The following is a 23,665-nucleotide window of genomic DNA, read 5'->3' as shown; positions in this document are numbered from 1 at the left end:
AGTACATGGCTTTGCTCTCCTTATTCACCAGAAATATCCATAGCCATAATGCAATTAATTTTCCTTTTTAATTATTCCAAACAGCAGCATTTTGCTCAAGGGCCTGATCCTTATCCTGCTCACACCAGTGAGATCAGGGGCTTGTCCAGGTCTCAGCCACACACCCTAAAAGCAGGGGGCACAACAAAAAAAAAACCTCAAAATCCCTGAGCTGACCAGCCTGGCACCACCTCTAGTGAGCAGCCACAAAGATGATTAATTAGAAAAAAATTCCTCTTCCCATGTCCTGTCCAGGCTGCAGGCAGTGAGTCACTCCAGATCAGCCAGGTCATGGTAATTGTGCATATAATATATTTAAACTCAGGCAAATCTGAGTTGTTTTGGTCCTCAGTGACAGACTGACACTCATTTCTGCACAGAGTAATTTCTGATAAACCAGCTTATTTCATAATATTAATGCCACAACTCTGTCTGTTCGGGGGATGCTAATGACTATTGCAGGGAATTTGACCCTTCAGACAGATTTAATTGTCTGTTCTTGTGCCTCTGACAGAAACACTTCAAGACTGATGACCCTGATTCTGAGCTGTATTACAACAGAGGGGCACACTAAAAATATTTCCACTTGTAGAAAAAATTAGTGCAGCCTCTGACAATCTGTTCTCCAGCCTGATTTTGCCTGTGCAGCAGCAGAGTGGCCTCTTGTGCAATTTGTTCAAGGGGAAACAGTGGACATGAAGGATTGTTTTGCATGAACTCCAGGAGGTTCATTGCATTTCAAACCCCGTGCCCTAGAGAACTTATAAATATGTTATAGAACACTGAAAAATTCAACAAGTCTCTTCTTTTTTTTTTTTCTCTTCTAAGTAACAGAGATTTTTCTTTTCAATTTCTTCCACTCATTAGCAGCATGACAGAAGTTCAGTGCAGAAATTACAGATCTTCCCTGGGCTCCCCTGGCTTGGCTGGGTTTCACCCACCCTGCTGAAGGAGTGCTGGAAGCTCTGAGCTTGGTTCATGTGCTACACAGAAATTCAGGTCACTCAGACCGGGATTCCCAGCAATTCCACTGATTCCTTTCCCCTCCAAGGTCATATTTCCTGAAAAATCCTCTCTGCCCAGGATGCTCCTCCTGGCAAGCTGAGAAGCCTCAGAGAGGAATGAAAACAAGAATTATCTGATTGCTTCTCCTGCGTTTTGCTGCTCTGGAATGTGCTCTGGAGATGGTTTATCCAACAGGTGAATGTTTGATTGGTTCCATGTAAATTCTTTTTACTTAATGACCAATCACCATCAGCTGTGTCAGACTCTGGAGAGGAGTCACAAGTTTTCATTATCATTCTTGTTAAGCCTTGCCTGTATCTTTTCTCTATTATTTAGTATAATTTTAGTATAGCATTTTATAATATATTATACTATCATATACTATACTATAATATACTATACTATATTATAATATACTATAATATAATATAATATCATATCATATCCTGTAATATACTATACTATATTATAATATACTATACTATATTATAATATAGTATAAATAACGTTATAGTATATAATGCATACAATAAATGAATTATATATAAATATATAAAGATATACTGTAACTATATTATTTAATATAATATAAATACATTATCATATTATAGAGATAATATATAATTTCATAAATATTATATAATAAGATATAATAAAATATAAAATAATATATTAAATATAATATAATAGATATACTATAATAGAATAGAATAGAATAGAATAGAATATATAGAATATAATATTAAATGAGCCTTCCAAGAACACGGAGTCAGATTCAATCATTCCTCCTCTGTCCTGGGGACCCTGCAAACTCAGCCCTGCAGGTGCTGCCCCCTGTGTGCCTGTGTCCCCTGCCAGCTGAGGCACTCACGTGGCTTTTTGGTGGTGGCATTGACGGTGGCACTGAAGGGCCCTGCCCCAGCGCTGTTGTAGGCACGCACAGCTGTGTAATAATCCAGGTTGCTCCTCAACCCTGTGATTTTTATTGATGTTTCATTCCCTGCTGCTTTTACTCTGCTGGAAGATTCTTCTTTCTGGCCTTTATTCCAGTACCTAACCTAGGAGATAAAAACCAAAAGCATTTAAATCTTGCATGGAACGGGCTCTGTTCACCCACAGCGTTGAACTCGGCTCTTTTAAATGCTTTTTTTTTTTTCCCTTTCAGCTGAAAAAGGTAGAAATACATTAAAGTTTCAGAAATATGTTTACTGTGCAAAAAAAAAAAAAAAAACAAACCAAAAAACTCTTATCCATCTGCTTCTCATGCTTGCTGCTCTTTTCAGTGAGACTGCAGGAAAAAGACAATTGGAATATCAGATCTGGCTTGAACTACAGAATGTCAAGAGGAAAACCATTACTTCATTAAGAAGGAAACAAGTTAAGCTCAGAAAAATGTACCTTATAAAGAAGTTTCTTTGAAAGTAAATGTAATTCTGAAAAAACGTTAGTTTGGAGTTATGTCAGCCACGTGTTTATCAGCATAAGCAGCAAAACACAACTTCATTCTGTTTTTTAACAAAATCTTTTTAGCAAAGGGTTTTTTAACAGAGGATTTTTTTAACAAAGGATTTTTTTAACAAAGACAGAAAAAATTATCATTTTTCTGGCTATAGGTGGGACAGCAAGAGCAAGATTTGGGGTGAATCTCTGTGGCTGTGCTGCAGCCTGCACGACCCTTGGCCCTTCCAAAGAGGAGTGGATTGTATTTAATAAACAGGGTTGATTGGTTGAAATATTTTTTATTTCCACAGACTCACCTCATAGCCCAGCAGCCTTCCATTGCTCATCTTCCAGGGAATGGCTGTCCAGGACACCTGGATGGCCGAGGAGGACAGGCTGGTGGCAGACACTCCTGAGGGGGCTGTGCTGGGCTCTGTTGGGAAATCAACATGGGAGAGGAGATTGGGAATAAACCTGGGAATAAATAAATAAATCCTCATCCCAACCCCTCCCTGCATCGAGCTGCTGCTGCAACTGATGCCTTGGATTTTAGTTTTTGTATTTTTTAGGTTCTGCAGTGCACTGGTGTGTGACTGAGCTGCACACCCAGAGCCAGCAGCTCTCCTCCCAGCTCAGCCCCACAGAACAATCCACACCCAGCCCAGAGCCAAGCACAGCTCAGTCCCACAGAACAATCCACACCCAGCCCAGAACCAGCACCAAGCACAGCTCAGCCCCACAGAACAATCCACACCCAGCCCAGCAACCAAGGACAGCTCAGTCCCCACAATACAATCCCACACCCAGCCCAGCGCCAAGCACAGCTCAGTCCCACAGAACAATCCACACCCAGCCCAGAGCCAAGCACAGCTCAGCCCCACAGAACAATCCTTTCCTGCCCAGGACCAAGGACACCACTGCAGCTCCAGCCCAAACAGTGCAAACAGCAGGGGATGGAGGAGAGCAGCCTGGGAGGGTGGGACTGCATCCCCTGGAGCTGGAACTGGACACTGAACCCCACATGGAAATGGACCCAAACCAATCAAAGTGAGAACTCCTGACCCTCATCCACCTCGGGCGCAGCCCTGGCTGGACTTTGCAGTGCCCAAGGTGCATCCTGTGAAGGCCTTCAATAAATCCCTGCTCAATCCATTGACTCTGCCCATTCTGTGCTCCAGGGAGCCTCTCAAGAGCAGCTGGGGGAAGGCTCTGGGGCAGCCCAGGGCTGTACCTTCCTCAGCTGAGAACACCGTGGCCACGGCACTGAAGGGCCCCTCGCCCTTGTTGTTGTAGACGCCGACCTTGACCTCGTAGGGCGAGAAGGGCAGGATGCTCTCGTTCCTGAAGACATATCTGGGGGTGTCAGGGGACGTCACCACCGTCTGGATCCACGTCGTGGTGCCCGAGGGGCGGAAAGCCACCACGTAGCCAAATCCTTCCCCGTTCTGCAGCTCCTCAGGGACGGGCTGGGACAGACCAACATCTGTGAGCCAGTGGAGAACTGGGCAGGAGAAACTCAGGGACAGAACAACACCTGTGAGCCAGTGGAGAACTGGGCAGGAGAAAACTCAGGGACAGAACAACACCTGTGAGCCAGTGGAGAACTGGGCAGGAGAAAACTCAGGGACAGAACAACACCTGTGAGCCAGTGGAGAACTGGGCAGACAAAACTCAGGACATGATGCAGGTGCTGGCACTGCACTGGGCATCAAACCCTCACCCAATTAACTCAGGGACAGAACAGCAAAATGTGCTCCCTATAACCTAAATTAGGGTTTGCATTTCAATAAGAAAACAACTTTCAGGTTTTCACTAAGTATTCTGCTTCAAGATGCTCTGCAGTAAATACAGCTTTTCTTTCATCAATCCACTGTTCATAAAAAATGAATGATTGCTTGGTCAGCGGTTGGAGAATCCAATAGCACCTTCATACAGGGGTGAAACCTTCTTCTGATGTCATTCTGATCAGGTAACCACACAGAGTGGTCAGTGCTAGGAACAGAATATTAACAGTTCTTTAAATCATTGAAAAAGGGATACATAATATAAATGGCAATTGGTTAGCATGTGCATCCAGATTTGATGGTGGGAAAGCAAAAACTGCAAATCTGCACTGCAAAGCTCAAATCTTTGGCTCAGCCCTCTTGCCCTGCCCTCCTGCCTCCTTTTTAGCACCAACATTTGTTTGAGAACAGAAGCAATCCCAGCCAAGCTGAATTCCCTGGGGATTTCCATCCGGCCCAGGGAGGCGTGAGAGTTAAAAAAGGCAGGCCAGTGTGCAGGGCTCACATCACACAGGGCCCAGAGCACCTGCACATCCCAGAGGAGAAGCTGCTGCAGCCAGGGAAATTCAGAGAGAGAGAAGGAAAAGGAAAGGAAAGGAAAGGAAAAGGAAAGAAAAGGAAAAGGAAAGGAAGTGAAAGGAAATGAAAGGCAAGGAAAGAAAGAAACGGAAATGACAAGGAAAGCAAAGGAAAGGAAAAGGAACGAAATAAAGGAAAAGGAACGGATCATGCCGTGCCTGGACTTCCGTTATCTTTCATGTGCCGGACGTTCCTTTCCTGCCTTTCTTGGCCTTTCCTGTGTCCGTGCCTTTCCTTTCCCGTTCCGTTCCGGCTTCTCCTGTCTTTCGTTCCTGTCGTTCTTTCCTGGCCTGTCCTGCCGTGCTCCTTGCTGTTCCTGCCGGTCCCTTTCCTGTTCTCCGTCCTTCCTCCGCGCCGCTCCTGCTCCGCTCCCGTCTCGCTCTCCCTACTGCCTCTCCCGCTCCGTCTCACGCCTCGCCTCCCGCTCCTCTCCCACGCACCGCCCTGAAAGCACCATAGGAGCATACAAACAAGAGCAATGACAGAGAAGACAAGACGGATGTTCTGTGAGAGAAGCTCTCCCCAGCAAACTTACATCCCACGTTATGACCAGCTCAGACCTGCTGCCTCCTCCCCCACTGACCTCAGAGGGGGGAATTTCAGGAACTGTGGGAAGGAAATGCAGAGATGTCAGCACAGAGCAGAGACAGGAGCACACAGCACATCACCCTCATGCTCTGAGTTTAACCCACACTCATCAGGGGGATGGTTCTGGGGTAGGAAGTACTGGAGAGCCCCAGCCCTGACCCACACTGATCTCCCCTGGGCCAGGCTGGGGTTCCTCTGAGCTCTGAAGAACCTCAGCAGCTCACAGATTCTTTAATTATTTATTAAATAAAGAAATAATGCTGCTGTGTCTAGGAACTTCCAAAAACTGCAGACAAGCTTCGTTTTTCTAGAGTTAACTCTTCCTGGGTTGGAAGAGACCCCAAAAATCATCTTGTTCCAGGACACCTTCCACTGGACCACGCTGCTCAGAATTCCACATCCTTGGGATGTTATGGAGATAATTTGGGAAACAGCTTCATCCCAAGTGACCTGGGGTTATAACTGATGGGTTCTTCTGAGCCACATGCTTGTCTCATGGAAGGGTTTCACTGATCCAAGAGCAGGGATGAAAAATCCCTGTCCAAATGAACCTCTTTCCATCCATTAATACCTTCAGACTCTGCAGCACTGCCTGAACTGGCAGATTTTGCACAGTAAATGCAGTTTAAATGGATTTAGATGTTATGCTTCTGTGATGTTCAGTAATGCAACACAAACTGTCCTACAGCTAAATGGAAAAATATGAACACACTTGTTTCAGGCATATTTATATCCAATGGCAATTCCAAGCTTGTTTGCAAAGAGCCAATAAGATAAAGATATGAACACTCCTTTTCTTTGTTAACATTCAAGATTCTTGAATTAAAAACAAATAGAAGGACCCACTAACCTGCCTCTTCAGTTCTTACTTTTTCTGAGGGCAAACTAGGCTCTCCACCTCCTATTTTGTTAGTGGCAACTACACGAAATTCATATTCAACCCAAGGGTTTAAATCCACTACTGTGCTGGTGAAGGTTCTCCCGTCGATCACATCTGGAACTGGGGAAGAGAGAGGGAAAAGGGAGCTCAGGAACAGGAAAATAGGGAGCTCAGGAACAGGAAAAGAGCCCATGTGCCAGAGCCATTCCCACAGAGCCTGGGCTGGGAGCTGTGCTCACCTGTGGTGGCTCGCTGCCAGCCCACGGAGAAGGGAGTCCTGGCCTGGATGGTGTAGGTGGTGACGGGGCTGTGGTTGTCTGTGCCCTCCTGCCAGGAGATCTGGGCAGTGGTGTCCGTGATCTCGTCCACCCTCACGTGCTCAGGGGGCCCAGGAGAGCCTGGAATGGGGTGGGAAACCAGGCAGAGTCTGGTGAAGCCCTGGGAATCACTTCCCGTTTTCTTTTCTTCCTCAGGGAGGAGGAAAACAGTTCAGACTGGAATCAGAACGCTCAGAATTGTGGTTTTACACTCACTAACTCTGATAATTTCAACCTGAAATACTCTCAGGGGCAGAGCTGATGACTGGGTTTTGGTTTTCTCACCAAGAACCTTTGTTCAGCACATCCCTCTGTCTTTCCAATGCCTTTTCCTTTAGTCCTAAATGTCCTCTTTAATCTACAGACAAATCTCTTTAGTCTGGAGATTTTCTACCTAAAACTTCTTTACTGTACAAGGCACTGGGAAAAATTTCCAGCACATCTGACCAGCACCCCCAGCAGCAATTCAGTCACACAGACGTCCTGCTGCCTTCTGGACAATCCTCATTCTGGGCATTTCCTGGCCAAAACACTGGGTTCTGTCTCACCTGCACCAGCAAAGGAGGCTGGAATGAGTAACAGTGCATTAACAATGAGAAAATATCTGATATATTTTAAAATATATTGAATAAGTGCTGATCACACAATGTGCTTTTCTAGATCAAAGGTTTTACCTTGCAATGAATGGAGCTGTAACACCAGCAGAGAAAGCCACAGCTCTGGCTCAACTGTGAGCATTCCAGCTCGGAATGAAAAGGAATAATCCTGCATTATAGGCTTTAAACCCTAGGAGAAAACCTCTCCTGGGCTCTGGCAGAATTGCACATTTCACAGAAGGATTCTGGAGTCCCCAGCACTTCACTCTGCAGGGGCAGCAACTCCAGCTGCCTCAGAGCTGCCAGTGAGCTCCCTCTTGGCATTGACCTGAAGGAGTGGCAGTGAAAAAGGATGTGAAGTCACTATTACAACCTCCAGCTCCTCATTTCTCTGGGAAAAATCAGGCTTCACCCAAAAGCTGAGCTGTAACTCTCCCTAGCTGCAGGTCAGAGTGACAGAAATTCAACTCACAGCCATTCATCACCCCATTCAAACCATGCATTGGTTCTGTGACCTCCACCATCAGTTATTTCTGCAGCCTGCAATTTAAAAAGAGGTGGAAAACAAGGCTGTGGGGCTGTACCTCTCACGATGAGGTCGGCAGCAGAGGCCACGCTGTCCACCTCTGTCTTCACCATGCACACGTACTTCCCACTGTGCTTCAGCTGGATGTTCCTGATCATCAGATCCCCTGAGGCACTCTGGGGACACACAACATTCATTAATGCCAGCACTCCTCCCTTGATGTTTAAGGATTTTCTCTGAAAAGGGAAAAGAAATCCACCAAAAATGTGAAGTTGCTCAAAAGCTGCACTGCAGGACAGCAAATTCCTGCCCATCAGCAGCTCCAGGCTTGTCTGGGAGCACCTTCCCAAAAAACATGAGGTGTTCCTTTTTTGGGAGAAATGAGCTCCAGCATGGGGAGCTCACACTGGGAAGGCATCTCCTGCCTGGAACCCCCAGTTCCCTGTGATCATTTGTCTCAAAGCCCTAAAAAAGAGAAAAATGTGTTTTCTGTGGCCATTACCAGTTTGACTTGTAGACAGAATTCATGCAGTTTTTGTCTTGAACTTGTAAGTCAAGTCATGACAGATTGCTAAGGAGTTCAAATGTGTAAAAGACAAATTTCTCCCTTTTTTGGGAGAAATGAGCTCCAACATGGGGAACTCACACTGGGAAAGCATCTCCTGCCTGGAACCCCCAGTAACCTCAGTGCCCTGGGAGACCACTTGTCTCAAAGCCCTAAAAAGATAAAAATGTGTTTTCTGTGGCCATTACCAGTTTGACTTCTAGACAGAATTCATGGAGTTTTTATCTTGAACTTTTAAATCAAGTAATGAGAGATTTTTCAGGAGTTTAAATGTGTAGAAGGCAAAGTTGAATTCAGTCCATTCTCCAGGTTATTGTGAGCACTCTCATTTAAAGGTTGCACATTCCAGGCTCAATTTCCCATTTTACCCAAGCCCAAGTTCTGCTCTTTGCTATTCACTGAGTATTTAATCTTTACTCTTTTTTCCCTGTTGTTCTCTCTCAGATCACAGCATGTGGTTATTTCCTGGATCATGGCAAAAGAAATAAAACCTGAATGAAACTGTAACTTCCTATCACATTAGGGCTCTTTGTGCACTCTTTGTTTTCTACACCACTGAACAGAGAATTGACATTAAACCTTTGCTAAACAGTGTCCCTTAGCAAAAAAAAAACCAAAAAACAAAAAACTCCTCTTTGTGTGAGCTCAATTACTGCCTTAACTCAGTTCCAGTTGAATTTTCCAAGAGAAAAACGCCTCAGTCGGATATTTTAATTTTTAAATTACAATTTTTTGGACAAGCAGCATTTTCTTCAAGGACAGAACCCTAATTTGTGGGTGTTTTCAGCTACTTTGGCCACTGATTTGGGAGAAAGGCAAAGCCATGACTCTGAAGTTTATTTTAGTCTTGGAAAAGACATGAACCTTTGAAAACATTTTATTATTTTCCTTTGTTTCAGCATTACAATGTCTCAGTTCTTCACTCAACACAAGCTGAAGCCAATTCTGCCTGGTTCCCTTCCATGTGTGTGCCTGGTCTGCTGTGAAAGCACAGATGGAAGCTGTTTGCAGGACAATTCAGTGCTGATTGCTTACAATAAATTAAAAGTTGAGTCAAAAGCAATCTAAAATCCATCTCCTTGATTGGAAGTGGATATTCAGGGAATGCCCAACACCAGCAGAGGATGCAAGCAAATCACGTCCTACACAAATTTCAGCAAACTCAACTTGAGACTTCTCACCAGAGGGGAGGGGAGGGAGCTTCAAACAGAACAGTTTCGCTTGAAATAAACCTCAGCAAAATGTTAACTCTGCATTTCAGTAATCTGTGCATTTCAGTCATTTGTGGGGGTTTGGGAAGGGTCTCGAGGGACTGGGGGAGCAGCAGGGAGCTCCCCTGTGCTTCAGTAATCAGCTGGGACTCGGTTTGTCTGTGAGGGAAAAGCCAAATCTTGGAGGACTTTGTAGGGAAGGGAGAAGGGAAGGGAGAAGGGAAGGGAGAAGGGAAGGGAGAAGGGAAGAGAGAAGAGAAGAGAGGAAGAAGAGAGGAGAAGAGAAGAGAGAAGAGAAGAGAGAAGATGAATCGAGAGAAGAGAAGAGACGAAGAGAAAGAGAAGACGAAAGAGAAGAGAAGAGAAGAGCATAGGTTCTCGAGCTCATCCCCCCTCCAACCTTCTCGAAGTGGGAGGCATCCCTCTGGAAGTCTGTGAGGCTCCCGTTGAAATACCAGGTGAAGCTGATGTCCAGCAGGGGATCGTGCTGCACCTGGCAGGGCAGCACCACGCTCTCCCCCACGGTGACATCCAGGTTGGAAGGGGCCAAGGTGATCCTGGTTGGCTCTGCAGGGAGCACAGACACTGGCTATTGGATTTTTCTGCACTGCTGAGCTCTGCCTGCCACTGACATCCCCCATTCCTGGATGGGATCAGTGACAGCCGCTTTGGAAGGTGCAGCTGCACTGGGAATGCTGCCTGGAGCTTCGTGTCCTGGCATTTCCTTCACCATCACATTCTCTGAAAAATCCTCTCTGCCCAGGATTTCTCTCCTGGGAAGCTGAGGAGCCTCAGAGAAAAAGGAAAACAATAATTATCTGATTGCTTCTCCTGTGTTCTGCTGCTTTGGAATGTGGTTGGAGATTGTTTATCCAGCAGGTGGTTGTTTAATTGGTTTCATGTAAATTGTTTTAACTTAATGACCAATCACAGCCACCTGTGTCAGGACTCTGGAGGGAGAGTCACAAGTTTTCATGATCATTCTTTGTAGGCTTCTGTCTCTATCATTTCTCTATTCTTTAGTATAGCATAATAATGTAATGTAATATAATATAATATAATATAATATAATATAATATAATATAATATAATATAATATAATATAATATAATATAATAAATATAATATAATATAATATAATATAATATAATATAATATAATATAATATAATATTTTAGCCTTCTAAGAACATGGAGTCAGATTCATCTTTCCTCCCCACGACGAGGAGGAAAAAATCTCCAAAAATACCACAATTTCCCAGCAGGATCTGCTGGGCACTGGAAGGTGAATTGGAGCCTGCTGGCTGCAGCCAATCCACTGCACCAAGCTGGATCCACAGGCAGGAATTGCCAAGGGAGGCTCTCAGCAACCCCACTGGGTTTGAAGCAGCAGCAGCAGGCACTGGGCAGGTGAAGAGGGGGCAGTAAGGGAAGAACCTAAAAACCCCCAGAAACTGCAGGAAATCCACTGAAGGAGGAGCACACGGGGTACTTGGGTCCCTATATCACACAGAACATAAACAGTGTCACTAAGAACTGCTGTTTGTTCTCCCAGAATTACCATTAACAGAGAAAAACTTCAGCTACCATAAATACTGTAACAGTAAAATTTGATTCTAGGAATTCTCTGTATATAATTTCATTATTTGTATATACAGGGATATGAATAATATAAGGGCACAGGCTGAAAACATGAAGCTGTTAATTCACTGAACAAAATAATTGTGTTTGGAGCTATGAGATATACAGGATATGTAATGCAGTGGGATATTGGATAATTCTGAGTTTGGAAGATCTTTCAGGAATTAAAATCTTTCAGAAATATCATTACAAAAGAAGACATTTTTCAGATAAACTTCACAAACTCTTGGCTGTTTTTCATCCAGTATCTCAACCAGCAGCCAGGAATGGATGACTTGGAGGAAGGATCCCTCTGAACAACAATTCTGTAGGAAATTTGCTTTTCAAAGACTGTGTTCTGCTGCCCGTGGAGTCCCTGAATGCTCCCCTGCAGCTGGAGTTTCCACCACATCTTTTTCCATAAGCAAACAGCATTTAAACCACTTTTGGGCAAAAGATTTTCCACGGGAATACAAAATTACCTCCAAGATTTTTTTTTTTGATTGACATGTTTTTTTCATAACAAATTAAAAACCCCCACGAACTTAAAAGCATAATTGCACTATTTAGTGTTTAGAGAAGTGAGAGGAGGGAGAGAAGTGTTCAGAACTCCCTCACATCTGAGAAATATCTTTGTCAGAGACAGAAAAAATCCCTCAGCGTCTCTGACATGACTAAAAGAGCTGTAACAGCTATCCTTTTATCTTTGTACATTAAATAAATAACTTCTCACAGCCTTTACATTCTGCCACCCCACTGCAGGCTGCTGAGGCTGCAGTTTCATCCCCAGCTCACCCACCTGTAACCACCAGGCTGGTGGAGCCCCTGGCTGCTCCAAACTGGTTGGTGGCCAGGCAGGTGTAGGTGCCAGCATCCCCCTTGGTCACGTTGGCCACCCTCAGCCCTCCATCCTTTAACAGGCTGATCCTGGAAAACAACCAGGAGATTTGGGAAAGTCACAGCATCTGCAGGCAAAATTCTTTCCTGCTATGTCATCTCTGACATATCAAACTGTGTCAACAATCAGGGAGAAAATGAGCTCCATGCCAGCTGAAACCAGGACAATTACCAGCCTGGGGTTTGAAAACGTTGTGGCCATCCACAGATTTGAACCCAACCACTTTGGATTTGTATTGTATGAACATATCACTCTGGATTTGTATTATATGAACATATCACTCTGGATTTGTATTACTCTGGACACATCACTCTGGACACCACTGGAACCAATCTTTTAAGAGATGTGGGCACATGTAAGGGTGTGAAAGAGAGAAACCCCACGTGAGCTCCACCTTTTTTAGCTGCACCAATTGAAAGTGGAATAATTTTCAGCTCTTTTGTTGTTTAGCTCAAGAGATCTTGCACAGCAACTCTGAAGTAACTGTGATTGCCATGACAACTCCCTAGGGCTGTTCATGAACGTCCTTTGTGGAGGGACTTGCAGGACAGAAAATTCCCTTCACCCCCCCCAGTGAGAGCATGGAAAAGCAGGAAGGTGCTCAGTGAAGGTGTGGACAGAAGAAAACCCACAGAGGGACAGAGGAGCAGGGATGTCCCCAGAGCAGAGGTGACATCCCAGACTGCACAGCTAAGGCTGATTTCACTCCCTTTTCCCTATTTTTTGTCCTCCCATCTGTTCTGTCCTGCAGGGACTTTGACCCTAAGATAACCTGCAGCAGCAAAATAACTGAATATAAATAAAAATGTCCACAGTATTAACAAATTTGTAAAAAATCCCCATTTTCCTGATGTGCCCAAGTCAAAAGAGCTTCAGAGCTTTTCTCTCACAGCCCATCAACCCACCTGAGAGGCACCAAGCTGGAGCCCAGCACCTTGGCTGGATGCTGATTTGGAAAAGCCCTGAGCTGAGCTGCAGCGTGAACAGAGCAGCAAACACACACAAACCCTCTCCAGGCAAAGCCCTGCCTGCATTAGCTGAGTCTTGCTCCCTTTTAGGGGAAGTGCCAGCTGAAAAGGCAGCAGATGTCACCAAGCCTGACACTGCCACCAAGAGCTGGGAGGGCTCTGCCTGCTCACTTCCACCTGCTTCATTCAGAACTAAAGGAGTGAATCCAGCACACACCTCTGCCAATATTTTTATTTTCAGCACTCCTGAGGTCCAGCAATGCCAGTCCATCCCCACCACTCGTCCCAGCTGAGCTCTGCTGGGCTGGGATCTGCTCTCCACAAGGTGCCCGTCAGGGCTGGCTCAGTCCCCTCTCCCAGGTGACAAGTGACAAGGAATGGCCAGGGAGGCTTAGACTGGATTTTGGGGTAAATTTCTTCATGCAAGGGTTCAGTGATGTTATCCTGCACTCTGAACTCCTCTGACCCAAACCCACATTCCCCAAATGCACATCCCAGCAGTGGGACAACTCCAGGGCTCTGGAATTCCACTCCCTCCCTCCCTCAGCAGCAAACCCTCCTCATCCTCCAAACCTCCTGGAGGCTTTTCCACCCTCTGAAGGCTGCACTCTGCACTCTGCCACAGCTGCACGAGGAAAACAGAGCTTTTGGAATTGAAACACAGAAATACACACAACTTTTCAAGGCTTTTCTCTTGATCAGTCCAAATTGCATTCTGCATTTCCCTAAAAGGGGGTTTCAGCTCTCAGGGCTGTCTCTGAGCTGCTCCTCCTCTGGGCAGAGGTGGTGCAATAATGAAATTAGCAGATGCAAATTACAAGAGATAACAAGTCACCCTGCTAGAACAACAGACAAAAGCGGTTTATTGGGGTGAGAAAGAGAGCTATAAATAGGCAGTTTAATCCATTTACAGCCACACAAAGCATCCCGAGGTACCTCAGCCGCCGAGGTGGCATTTGAGGTGTTTTTTCAGTGACTTCCCCGGGGTTCATTAACTTGTTTTGGAAAATTCCTCAGTCGTATTTGGCTGCACTTCATGTTAGATGGAACATTTAAAATTAATTAAAGCGTGCCATATGGTTTATAGGTATTTTAAATGTGTTAAAGACATGAGCGATACATTTTACAGGTAATTAGAATGACATCAAAAAAAAGGTGTTAAAATATATCAATTATGGTTACAAGCAAGTGCTGTTGCACTTTCTAGCTGAGGCTTCATCTGCTTTGATGCAATTTCCAACAGAAAAAATACAAAACTAAAGAAACCCCAAGTGTTGACAAAGCCTAAGATCAAAGAGAAGAAAAAGCAGGATCAGGGAATAAACCTGAAAATGTCTATTGTTTAATTAAAATGAATCATTTTTAGAGTGCTCTGAGCTACCTGCAAGCCTAGCTTGGCCTAAAATAATTAAACAGAAAGCTTATTAAAACCCTGATATAATTAAGAATATTTTTTTTTCTAGAATGAAAAAACAAAAAGCAAACAACACATGGAAAAAAATCAATTAGAGAAAAATAATATACCTGGAATAAAATCTTCACTGGTAAATCAGAAAAAGAGCAATGCTCCACTTTTTCCAATTACAAACCAGTAAATACAGCTCAGAGCCTGTGGAAACCCCAACCCCAAAAAAGTCCTGAAGCAGGAGACAAACCCCAGCTTTTAGTTTAACTGGAATTATTCCATATTCACACGTGGTGCTGGAACAGTGCCAGGGAGAGACCCAGACCTGTGACACACACAAATAACAATCCAGCCCCTGGCACTCCTGTATCTACAGGTGTTTCCCAAAACATTTTGCTTAAGGGCAGCAACTTCCCATGGAAATTCCATTTTCCACCCCCAGCACCCTCCTGGCACCCTGGCAAAGGGCACAAAACCTTCAGCCCTGCAGAAGGGACCGTGGGGGGAGTGATGCTCCTAAATCCAGCTCAATTCCAGCTGGAGATGGATTCAGGGCCTGTTGGGAATCAGATCACAGCTCACTGACAAACTCATCATCTCTCACTGACTCCTGAGCAAAACTGGGGAAATTGATGTCTGGGGAGATTCTTTTCCTCTCCAGTCAAATCAAACCCCCTTAGCTCACCCCCACACCCTGCCACTGAGGTCAGCAGGATGGGGAGAAGGATTAAACACCTTCAGGAGTCTGGGGTTCCCAATGTGAGAGAAACTATAGCTCTTTATACACTGATTTTATAATTACACCTCTTTATATATCGATATTTAGAGAGAGAAGACAGACTGTGTCTGCACTGAAACTTGGGGTCATGAATGCAGCTGTTGATGGCTGCAATCCTGCCCATCCTCCCCAGGCAACTTCTTATCACTGAACTATCAAATAGCATCAAACTCAGGAATCACTGCCTGTTTCATTTCTCAGATTATTTAGGAAAAAAAACCAACAACTATTTCAGATCCCTATTGATGTGGTAATAACACAAACACATTCCTTCCCAGCTCATAACACCTCAGTGCCAAGGAACAGTGGAAAAGGGGGTCAAAAGTGTCTTTTAATGTATCAATCAAATTCCAAGTAAATTAGAGCAGATTAATTAACAGGCAAGTCAGCAAAATTAAATCCTCTGCAAGTACTGGTAAGGAACTGCATTACTTTTCACATCACAGCATTCCAAACTGTAACACAAAATGAATAAATATATTGAATCCAGATTGCAACAAGGCAAAACCATGAACTAACACTTCTAAGTACAGTGCCATTTTTTATCAGGAATTATTTCTTTCCTCTTTAATTTGCCATAATGGAAGCTGCTAAAACTGGAGTTTTCCTAAGGGAATCCCACTGGGAAGTATTTCAGTGAAGTTTGTGCAGCATCTTCTCATCTTTTTCTAGCCTTGGTACAGACCAGATGTAGAAACATCTAGGAAACACCTAGTGAGCTTGTTTAAAGGTGAATTATTTCTAAATGCAGCTCTGCATTTAGACAAAATCCTGGTTTTTAACCCTCTTCCAGTCAGGTGTCTGAGCCAGGAGTTCAGAGCCACTACAGCCCACAGGCAGTGACTGCCAAACTGAAAATTAAAAGTCACATATATACATAAAACATGAAGGAAACCTTGGGAGAGGTTATGTCTGGACAAGAGTTATTTTAATATTTATTCTGGTTTTGATGAGTCAAACCAGCATCAGGAGCATTTAACCTTGGTTAAGCATCTAATCCTCCTTTTCTGGAGGATAAAAAGACAACAAAAATTCATCCATGCAGAGGTGGAGGGGTCTCAGGCACTGAATTTAATTCCCATTTTCTGTCTTTCCTTCTGCATGTTATCCTGTGCTTTCACTGCTCTCTGCACTCCACTGCTCTTTCATGTTTAGCTCTCTTTATTAAAGATACTCTAGAAAAAAAAATATATAAATCACATACTTTGCAAAATTAACAAGAAACAAGATTGCTTTCTTCAGTGCTGAGTGATTTCTCAGCCCAGAGCTCATGAATCCATTTTGAATTACATTTTCTCCCCTCCACAAGACACACTATATTCAGCTCATTTAATTAAAATTTACTGAGTCATTATCCCAATCTTCAACATAGGGAAAAGGCAGCACCATTTAAAAATAAATTAAGAACAGAAGCAAGAGTGCCTCAAAATGAAACTCTCTCAAGCTTTGCCAAAGTGTTGTGGTCAGTACCTCAGAGAAACCCAAGTTCTCTGATGCCAGGAAATTCAAAATTTGTGCTTTATCTTTATGATTCAAATAGGAGTTTTCTTGAGACAATAAATTCTAGCTGTCACCATGATTTTTCCTGAAAAATCTTTGCCCCGGATTTTTCTCCTGAGAAGCTGAGAAGCCTCAGAAAAGAAATGTAAACAAGAATTATCTGATTGCTTGGGATGTGGGCTGGAGGCTGCTCACCAACAGGAGCAGCTTTGATTAGTTCCATGGGAATTGTTTTTAATTAATGACCAATTCCAGTCCAGCAGTGTCAGACTCTCTGGTCAGTGATGGGTTTTTATTATTCATTCCTGTCTAGCCTTCTGATGGCTCTTTTCTCTATAGTTTAGTACAGATTAATATGATATGATATAATATATATAATGATATAGTATATATGACATTTTATATATATAATATAATGTAATATAATGTAATATAATGTAATAATGGAATATAATGGAACATAATATAATATAATATAATATAATATAATATAATATAATATAATATAATATAATATAATATAATATAATATAATATAATATAATATAATATAATATAATATACTATAATATAATATAATATAATATAATATAATAATATCAGCCTTTTTAGAACTTGGAGTCAATTCTCATCTCTCACCTGGTCCTGGGGACCCTCACAACAACACCACAACATTTTAGCCATGCTGCTAGTTGTAATTAAATGTAATTAAAATTCAGGTCCTTTTGCCTCCCCACCTCTCCCAGGTGCTGCCCATGCTGGACCTCCCTGGTGGCAGGAACTCATTCCTCCTGCTTGCTGCAATTAAAGAAAGAGAAACCCTCCCCAGCAGAATTCTGCACTGGAAATGGAGTTCAGGGCTGAGAAATGTACTGCTAATTTGAAACCCTTTCCCTGAATTGCAGGAATTTGTAGAACTGCATGAAATCCAGGGGTTGCCATTATTCACAGCAGACAGTAATGAACTCCAGGGCTTTCTGCAAAGCACCTCCCTCTGCTCTTCTCCAAAGGCAAGTTTATTTCATTTAGATTAATTCAGGATTCCTGCCTTGTTCCTGTGCTTCCTCTGGAAGCATTTACAGGATGTTGTCAGAAGCACACGCTCTGGGTCACATTTTGGAATTACCTGCACTTGGCAGAAGCATCAGCTGTAATTTATGTTCATAAACCTAAGGCAGGCAGCATCACATTCAATTCATTTTTGCAAACTGAGGGTTGATTTCTTCAGCCTGGTACTATCACCCCAAATGAAACTGACACCATTCTGCTTTTTATGGAGATGGAACAGGACAAAAGCTGGGAATTTCCCTAAACAGACACCATCAGGTGCTGTGTGTTTTTTGCACACACCTCACAAAAGCAGTCATAAACATAAAACTGACTGAGATCCATCAAAAGGCAGCAAGTTTCACATAAATTTTAGAGGTCATTGTTTAATTTAATACATTAGGATTGTTTAATTGAAGGCTAGAAGGATTCCATAACCAAGCAATGCTGTTTTGAAAGGGATTTTGCTGGCCTGCTTGCAGGCAGGCAGCCAGTGAGGCTGTGGCAGCACGTCCAGCTCTGCAGCAACAGATGCCCCAACTTCTGCCAAATGGTCACATTTGACAACACTTAACACCAGAACTCATGAAAACTCTTGAGGCTCCCATGAGCCAAGAGCCAGGGCAGAGATGGCAGTGCCCAAAGCTGCTGGGTACAAGGAGGCAGCTCCAGCCCATGATGGCACAAATAGAGCTCTCCACTGGTGTTCTCCAGGCTTTGTTTATCTGGGAGCAACTTCTGAGTTTAAGAACTGCAGGAGAGAAGCAGAACGTGGTGTTTTACAGGAACAGGACCAGAAGAATTTTGTCTAATTGAGAAGCCAGGCTGAGCTTTGCACAAATCACCCCCAGTCCTAGAGGAGCAGGGACACACTCCTTAAATCACACCACCATGACAATCCTCCTTCAAACCCTCATGTTTGCTCTCCTCAGAGTCATGCCTGGCCCTCTGGACCCTGTCTGGCCGTGAATCATCCAGCCAAGCACAGTGTGACACCAGAGGAACGCACAGCCAGCCTGTCCCCTCTGCTCCCAGCACATACTGGGACCTCCAGAGCTGCTGCTGGCACGGCAGCCTGTGTCTAACCCAGGAACAAAGGCTGACCTGGCCCAGGGAGAGCTCCCAAAAACAACTCTGGCTCCTCTGGGCGAGCACAGCCTGTCCTGAGCACTGCAGTGCTGCAGCTGGGATGCCCAAAGTGCCACCCTGGCTGTGGCCATGGCAAATCACACCTGGAACCACCTCCATCACACCTGGAACCATCTGAATCACACCTGTGGAACCACCTCCATCACACCTGTGACCACCTCCATCACACCTGGAACCACCTCCATCACACCTGGAACCATCTGAATCACACCTGGAACCACCTCCATCACACCTGTGACCACCTCCATCACAGCTGGAACCACCTCCATCACAGCTGGAACCATCTCCAGCACACCTGTCACCACCTCCATCACAGCTGGAACCATCTCCAGCACACCTGTGACCACCTCCAGCACAGCTGGAACCATCTGAATCACACCTGGAACCACCTCCATCACAGCTGGAACCATCTCCAGCACACCTGTCACCACCTCCATCACAGCTGGAACCATCTCCAGCACACCTGTCACCACCTCCATCACAGCTGGAACCATCTCCAGCACACCTGTCACCACCTCCATCACAGCTGGAACCACCTCCATCACAGCTGGAACCATCTCCATCACAGCTGGAACCATCTCCATCACACCTGTCCTCCAAGGAGCTCCTGTGCTGCCCCAGCTCCCCGCCTGGAGCTCCCAGTCTGTAAATACTGAAATGCAGGAAGGCTGGGAGTCAGCAATGCCCAGTGTGGGAGAGCCCTGGGTTGTTTTTTTATACAGTTTCACCAGCACACTGGTGCAGTTTCAGTTTATGACTAATTCAATAAGGCTTTAATGGCTATTGCTGGAAACAAACATTTTTATGCTGTTGGAAATCAATAGCTGGGGGTGTGTGTGAATCCCAAACTGTCCCCTGAGAGTTACAATCCCAAAACACATCCCCTGTCACCCTAACCCTCACAAATAAACATAAACATGGCATCTGCTGTCCCTGGTAGGATCATGGCTGCTTGGAAAGAACCTGCAAGTGCATTTTCCTTTTCTTTTAATGCTTTCCTGTGCTACTGTTGCCCTCCAACTTAACTTTTCTTTCTTTTCTCAGCTATACCATCCCCATGGCTGTAACACACCTCACTGCCCCTTTGCCAGCATTTTCAGAGCACTCTGTTGAAGCCTTTTAGTATTTTTGTGCAGGCTTTGCATTCCCAGTTCCCTACCAGTACCTGGCTCTCTCTAAATCAGGCCTAACTCTGCATTAAACTGAAAACAAAATCTGACCCTTGACCTTAGAGAAGGCAGCACATTCACCCTCTCAGTGCTCTCATGCCATCACAACAAAAAAAAACAAGCAAAAAACCCCAGGCCAGCCAGACTTCAGAGACTTTACAGGTGTTGGATCTACAGCTGACAGCACTGCATAACAGGACACACAAAAGCTTTTTGTAAGATTAAAACAAATAAACCAATGTAAGGTGATACCTTGCATTTTCCTGTAGCTGCTCACCTCCCTTCTTCCAGGAACATTTGGCCTTAGGAAAAGCTTTGGGTTTGCACTCAAAATCAACTGTGCTGCCTATCTGAACCTGGATCAGTTTCTTCATTGGACTCTTGGAAAAATCTGGAGCAGAAGCTAAAAGAGAAGGGGTAGTAGCAGTGAAATAAAGCACTTTTAGTGACATTAATGACACCGCTAGTTAGCACTTACACGAGCACTTCTCAGACTCCAAACATAATTAACACCATTAATTAGTTCAGACAGATCTTCTATTGGGCAATTAGGCATTTTCTCCTTTTTTTGTACCTCATCCTGCTACCCAAGGTCTCAGCTGTGCAGCTGAGCACCCAGCAAGGAAAGCCCAGAAGATCAAAGCCACCAAAGCTCAAGGAGCCCAGCTTCAGGCTCAGCACCTGCCCAAGTGGATGCTGTGCTGAAGGGAGCAGATTTATGTAATTAATCTAATCAACATCACTCCAGGAGTCTCACTGAACCTCAGGGAACTGGAATGTTCCCAGTTCCATGTGCCAGTGCCTGTCAGAGGACAGGAAATGACAGTGCAGCTCATTCTGGGTGCACTTTCCATGAATTAAAGAGTTTTGAGAAGGCTCACGGCCTCTCCCTGTGTAACATCAACTTGGAAAGGAAATTCAGTGTTTGAGGAGAGCGAGGCTGAAGGAGCCTTGTGTGCTCATCCACACCACAAAGGGAATTACCTGTGTCCCCAGAACTCAGCTAGAGCTCAGGCTGGGCTGGGCTGGAGGGAGAAATGGCACGGGTGTGTCTGTCCCCAGCTGTGCTCCCTCCAACCAACAGCTGGGACTATTCCAGCCCCAGGCACAGGCTCAATGTCACAGCCTGTCCTCAACAGTGACAGGCTCAATGTCACTGCCTGTCCCTGGCTCCTCAAGGGCTGCACCCAGAGGTTTTTAACCCCAGGCTGTCCCTGAGCCCCCCACAGGAGTGAGAGCAGCTGATGGAGCCAGCAGCACCTCCACAGAGGTTTTAATCCCAAACCCCCATCCCTGCTCTTCCCCTTGTGAATAATTTATCCTGTTCTGCTTCAAATGAGTGATTGGCCTGAAAATCCTCTGGCAGCAGATGACTCAACTCCTCAGCTCTGCAGATAAAGACACCAGGTTGACAAAAATGTTTTATTTCAGCGACAGCAGCTGAGTGAGTTAAATCTGAGGTGCAATCTGAGGGGGTGTGGAGAGGGATAATGAGGTTTGTGTTTTAGTGAAAAAAGGAACATCTTACCTACAACCCTGAGCTCTGCACTCGAAGAGATGACACCATGTTTATTTTCAGCTATGCACTGGTATCTGCCAGAATCTGTCAGATTTAGATTTGATATTGTAAGTGCACCATTTTCAATTTGGATCCTTCCCTGAATATTAAGAAAAATATCTTTATTGATGATATATTTCCTGTGAAAAATTTAAAATCAGTAAGGAATAGAAATAGGACAGCATAAATACAATGAATAGGGTAAATGCAAAAGCAAAATCATGAGAACAGTTCTAAAAGGAGTGACAGGACTTCAGCATGGTGCAGCAATGGTGATCAGATATGGAGATTGATGCAGAGCATGAAGTAATTCTTCTAATTTGCCCACTTGCACTGAGGTCTGGCAATCTCAAATGCCCTTTTATTTCTCCAGAATCACTGTCAGAATCCTAGCAGCCCCCTCAGACAGACCAGAGTATCCAAACTGTGCAGATGGCCCTGGCATTTCACACTCTTTAAGGGATTTCACTTGTGCCACTTGCTAATGAGCTCCAACACTGCAGAAAAAAATTCCAGCAGCCATCAAACCACAGCCACAAACTGAAGGGCCTGGAGCCAGCACAGCCACTCAAGTACCTGGGGCTCCTCACCTGGCTTGTTTTGGAAAGCTCAGTTACAGCAGGAGTGACTGATCTGAGGGGCAGAGCTGGTGACAAAAGGGGAGAGACAAAACCAAAGGAGCAGCAGCAGCGCTGGGGAACAGCTCTGGGGGAAACCAGAGACCCAGGAATGCACAGAACCCCAAAGAGCCTGCCCAGAAGTGTTCTCTGAGGGATGCATTTTGCATCTGGGGTGACTCCAGGACAGCTCAGCTCCTTCCCTGGCAGCTCCTGAGTGCGAGGGGCTCAGACAGACAGACAGACAGACAGACAGACAGACAACAATCCCAAAGGGGAAAGAGCTGAGTGCCCACGCCCAGATCCCCCCTGCACATCCCAAGGTGCTGCTCCTAGGGAAGATCTGCTCCTGAGTGGAAGATGTTTGTGGAGGAGACCCAAGGAGCAGAGGACAGCTGATCACTGCACACACAGAACCCCTCTGCTCCCCTGCTCCCCAAAGAGCTCCCCCCTGCTCCAAGGGAAGGCACAGCCAAGAGGCTGCACAGCAACACTCCAAACTGGAGAAACAGGATTCTGAATGATTCCAAGGTATTTCTGTGCTCCCTGAGGTAAAAGGAGCCCCTTGCCTCAGTGACTCTGTGTGGCACAGCAACAATGCTCTTAAACCTGCCAGAGACTTTGTGCTCCCTCATTTAGCCTGTCCACACAACACCAGCACTCATTTTAGCCAGCACAGACCTCAGAAAGGCTTTCCAGTGCTCTGCTCACTGCTCAGAACCACCCAGTGAATTCACCTGAGCAGGCCCTTTCTCCCCCAAAATCCAGTGCTGAGCACAAGGCACTGGCCAAGGGCAGAAGGGCCTGAGTTCATATTCCTGATAACCTGAAAGGGGCTGCTTTCCAAAGGAGCAGTGAGATTTAAAATCAGTAAATAAGGGGTACCAGATCCTGTTCTGCATTTCTGACCTTTCCCCTTCTGAGTTCAACCTCTCTTCCCTGTTACCAAATGCATTCCTTTCAATTAATTTACTGCATTAAAGCAAATATCTATGTAATGCTGCTGTTTGTATTCCATTCTTTGCAACAAGGAGTGGTAAACCCCTGAAGCTTCAGGAGTTTTGCCAAGAAGTTGGAAAATATTTTCTTACTACCTTTAATGAAATGCCAGCTGCAAATATAGTAAAATAATTCAAGCTCTGCATCCCTTATTTATAGTTATTTATAACATTATTAAACTTCTTCTGCAGTCATTCCTTCCATGTTTCTTTCTGTGGTTCTGTTGGTTTTCAATCTGCTTTTAGCTGGAATATTTTTGTACAGCAAAATTTGTCTTTGCAGCTATTGAGGCTTCATCAGGATGCTCTCAAAAAATACAAACCCAGTGTCAAAACTTCTCTTGGCTAAGCCCAGGGAACTCTGGACTCTCCTCTTTGCATGGACATTGTTAATTTGACACAGCTCCACTTTTCCCCACAGGATGTTAC

The 23,665-nt window shown here is 44.7% G+C and overlaps 1 protein-coding gene across 2 annotated transcripts in view; it reads right to left on the bottom strand.

The window, feature by feature from the left end:
• Positions 1-23,665, bottom strand: part of CNTN3 (contactin 3) — a 98,081-nt gene that overhangs the window by 6,209 nt on the left and 68,207 nt on the right. Inside the window, exons 8-18 of one of the 2 annotated variants that reach the window (XM_050979437.1) lie at positions 21,592-21,721; positions 20,316-20,466; positions 11,949-12,076; positions 9,923-10,097; positions 7,813-7,931; positions 6,555-6,713; positions 6,286-6,435; positions 5,383-5,453; positions 3,716-3,950; positions 2,802-2,917; positions 1,916-2,102 (exon numbers count right to left, since the gene is read on the bottom strand). In XM_050979437.1, coding sequence (XP_050835394.1) covers positions 1,916-2,102; positions 2,802-2,917; positions 3,716-3,950; positions 5,383-5,453; positions 6,286-6,435; positions 6,555-6,713; positions 7,813-7,931; positions 9,923-10,097; positions 11,949-12,076; positions 20,316-20,466; positions 21,592-21,721 — 1,621 coding nt within the window. The remainder of the gene's footprint in view (positions 1-1,915; positions 2,103-2,801; positions 2,918-3,715; positions 3,951-5,382; positions 5,454-6,285; positions 6,436-6,554; positions 6,714-7,812; positions 7,932-9,922; positions 10,098-11,948; positions 12,077-20,315; positions 20,467-21,591; positions 21,722-23,665) is intronic. The other variant, XM_050979438.1, reaches the window with a different exon arrangement.

This window comes from Serinus canaria, chromosome 12 (genome assembly GCF_022539315.1).
Source record: "Serinus canaria isolate serCan28SL12 chromosome 12, serCan2020, whole genome shotgun sequence".
In the NCBI taxonomy this organism is placed as follows: domain Eukaryota; kingdom Metazoa; phylum Chordata; class Aves; order Passeriformes; family Fringillidae; genus Serinus; species Serinus canaria.
The sequence above is the reverse complement of the archived record's forward strand: the minus strand, read 5'-3'. Positions and strand labels throughout refer to the sequence as shown.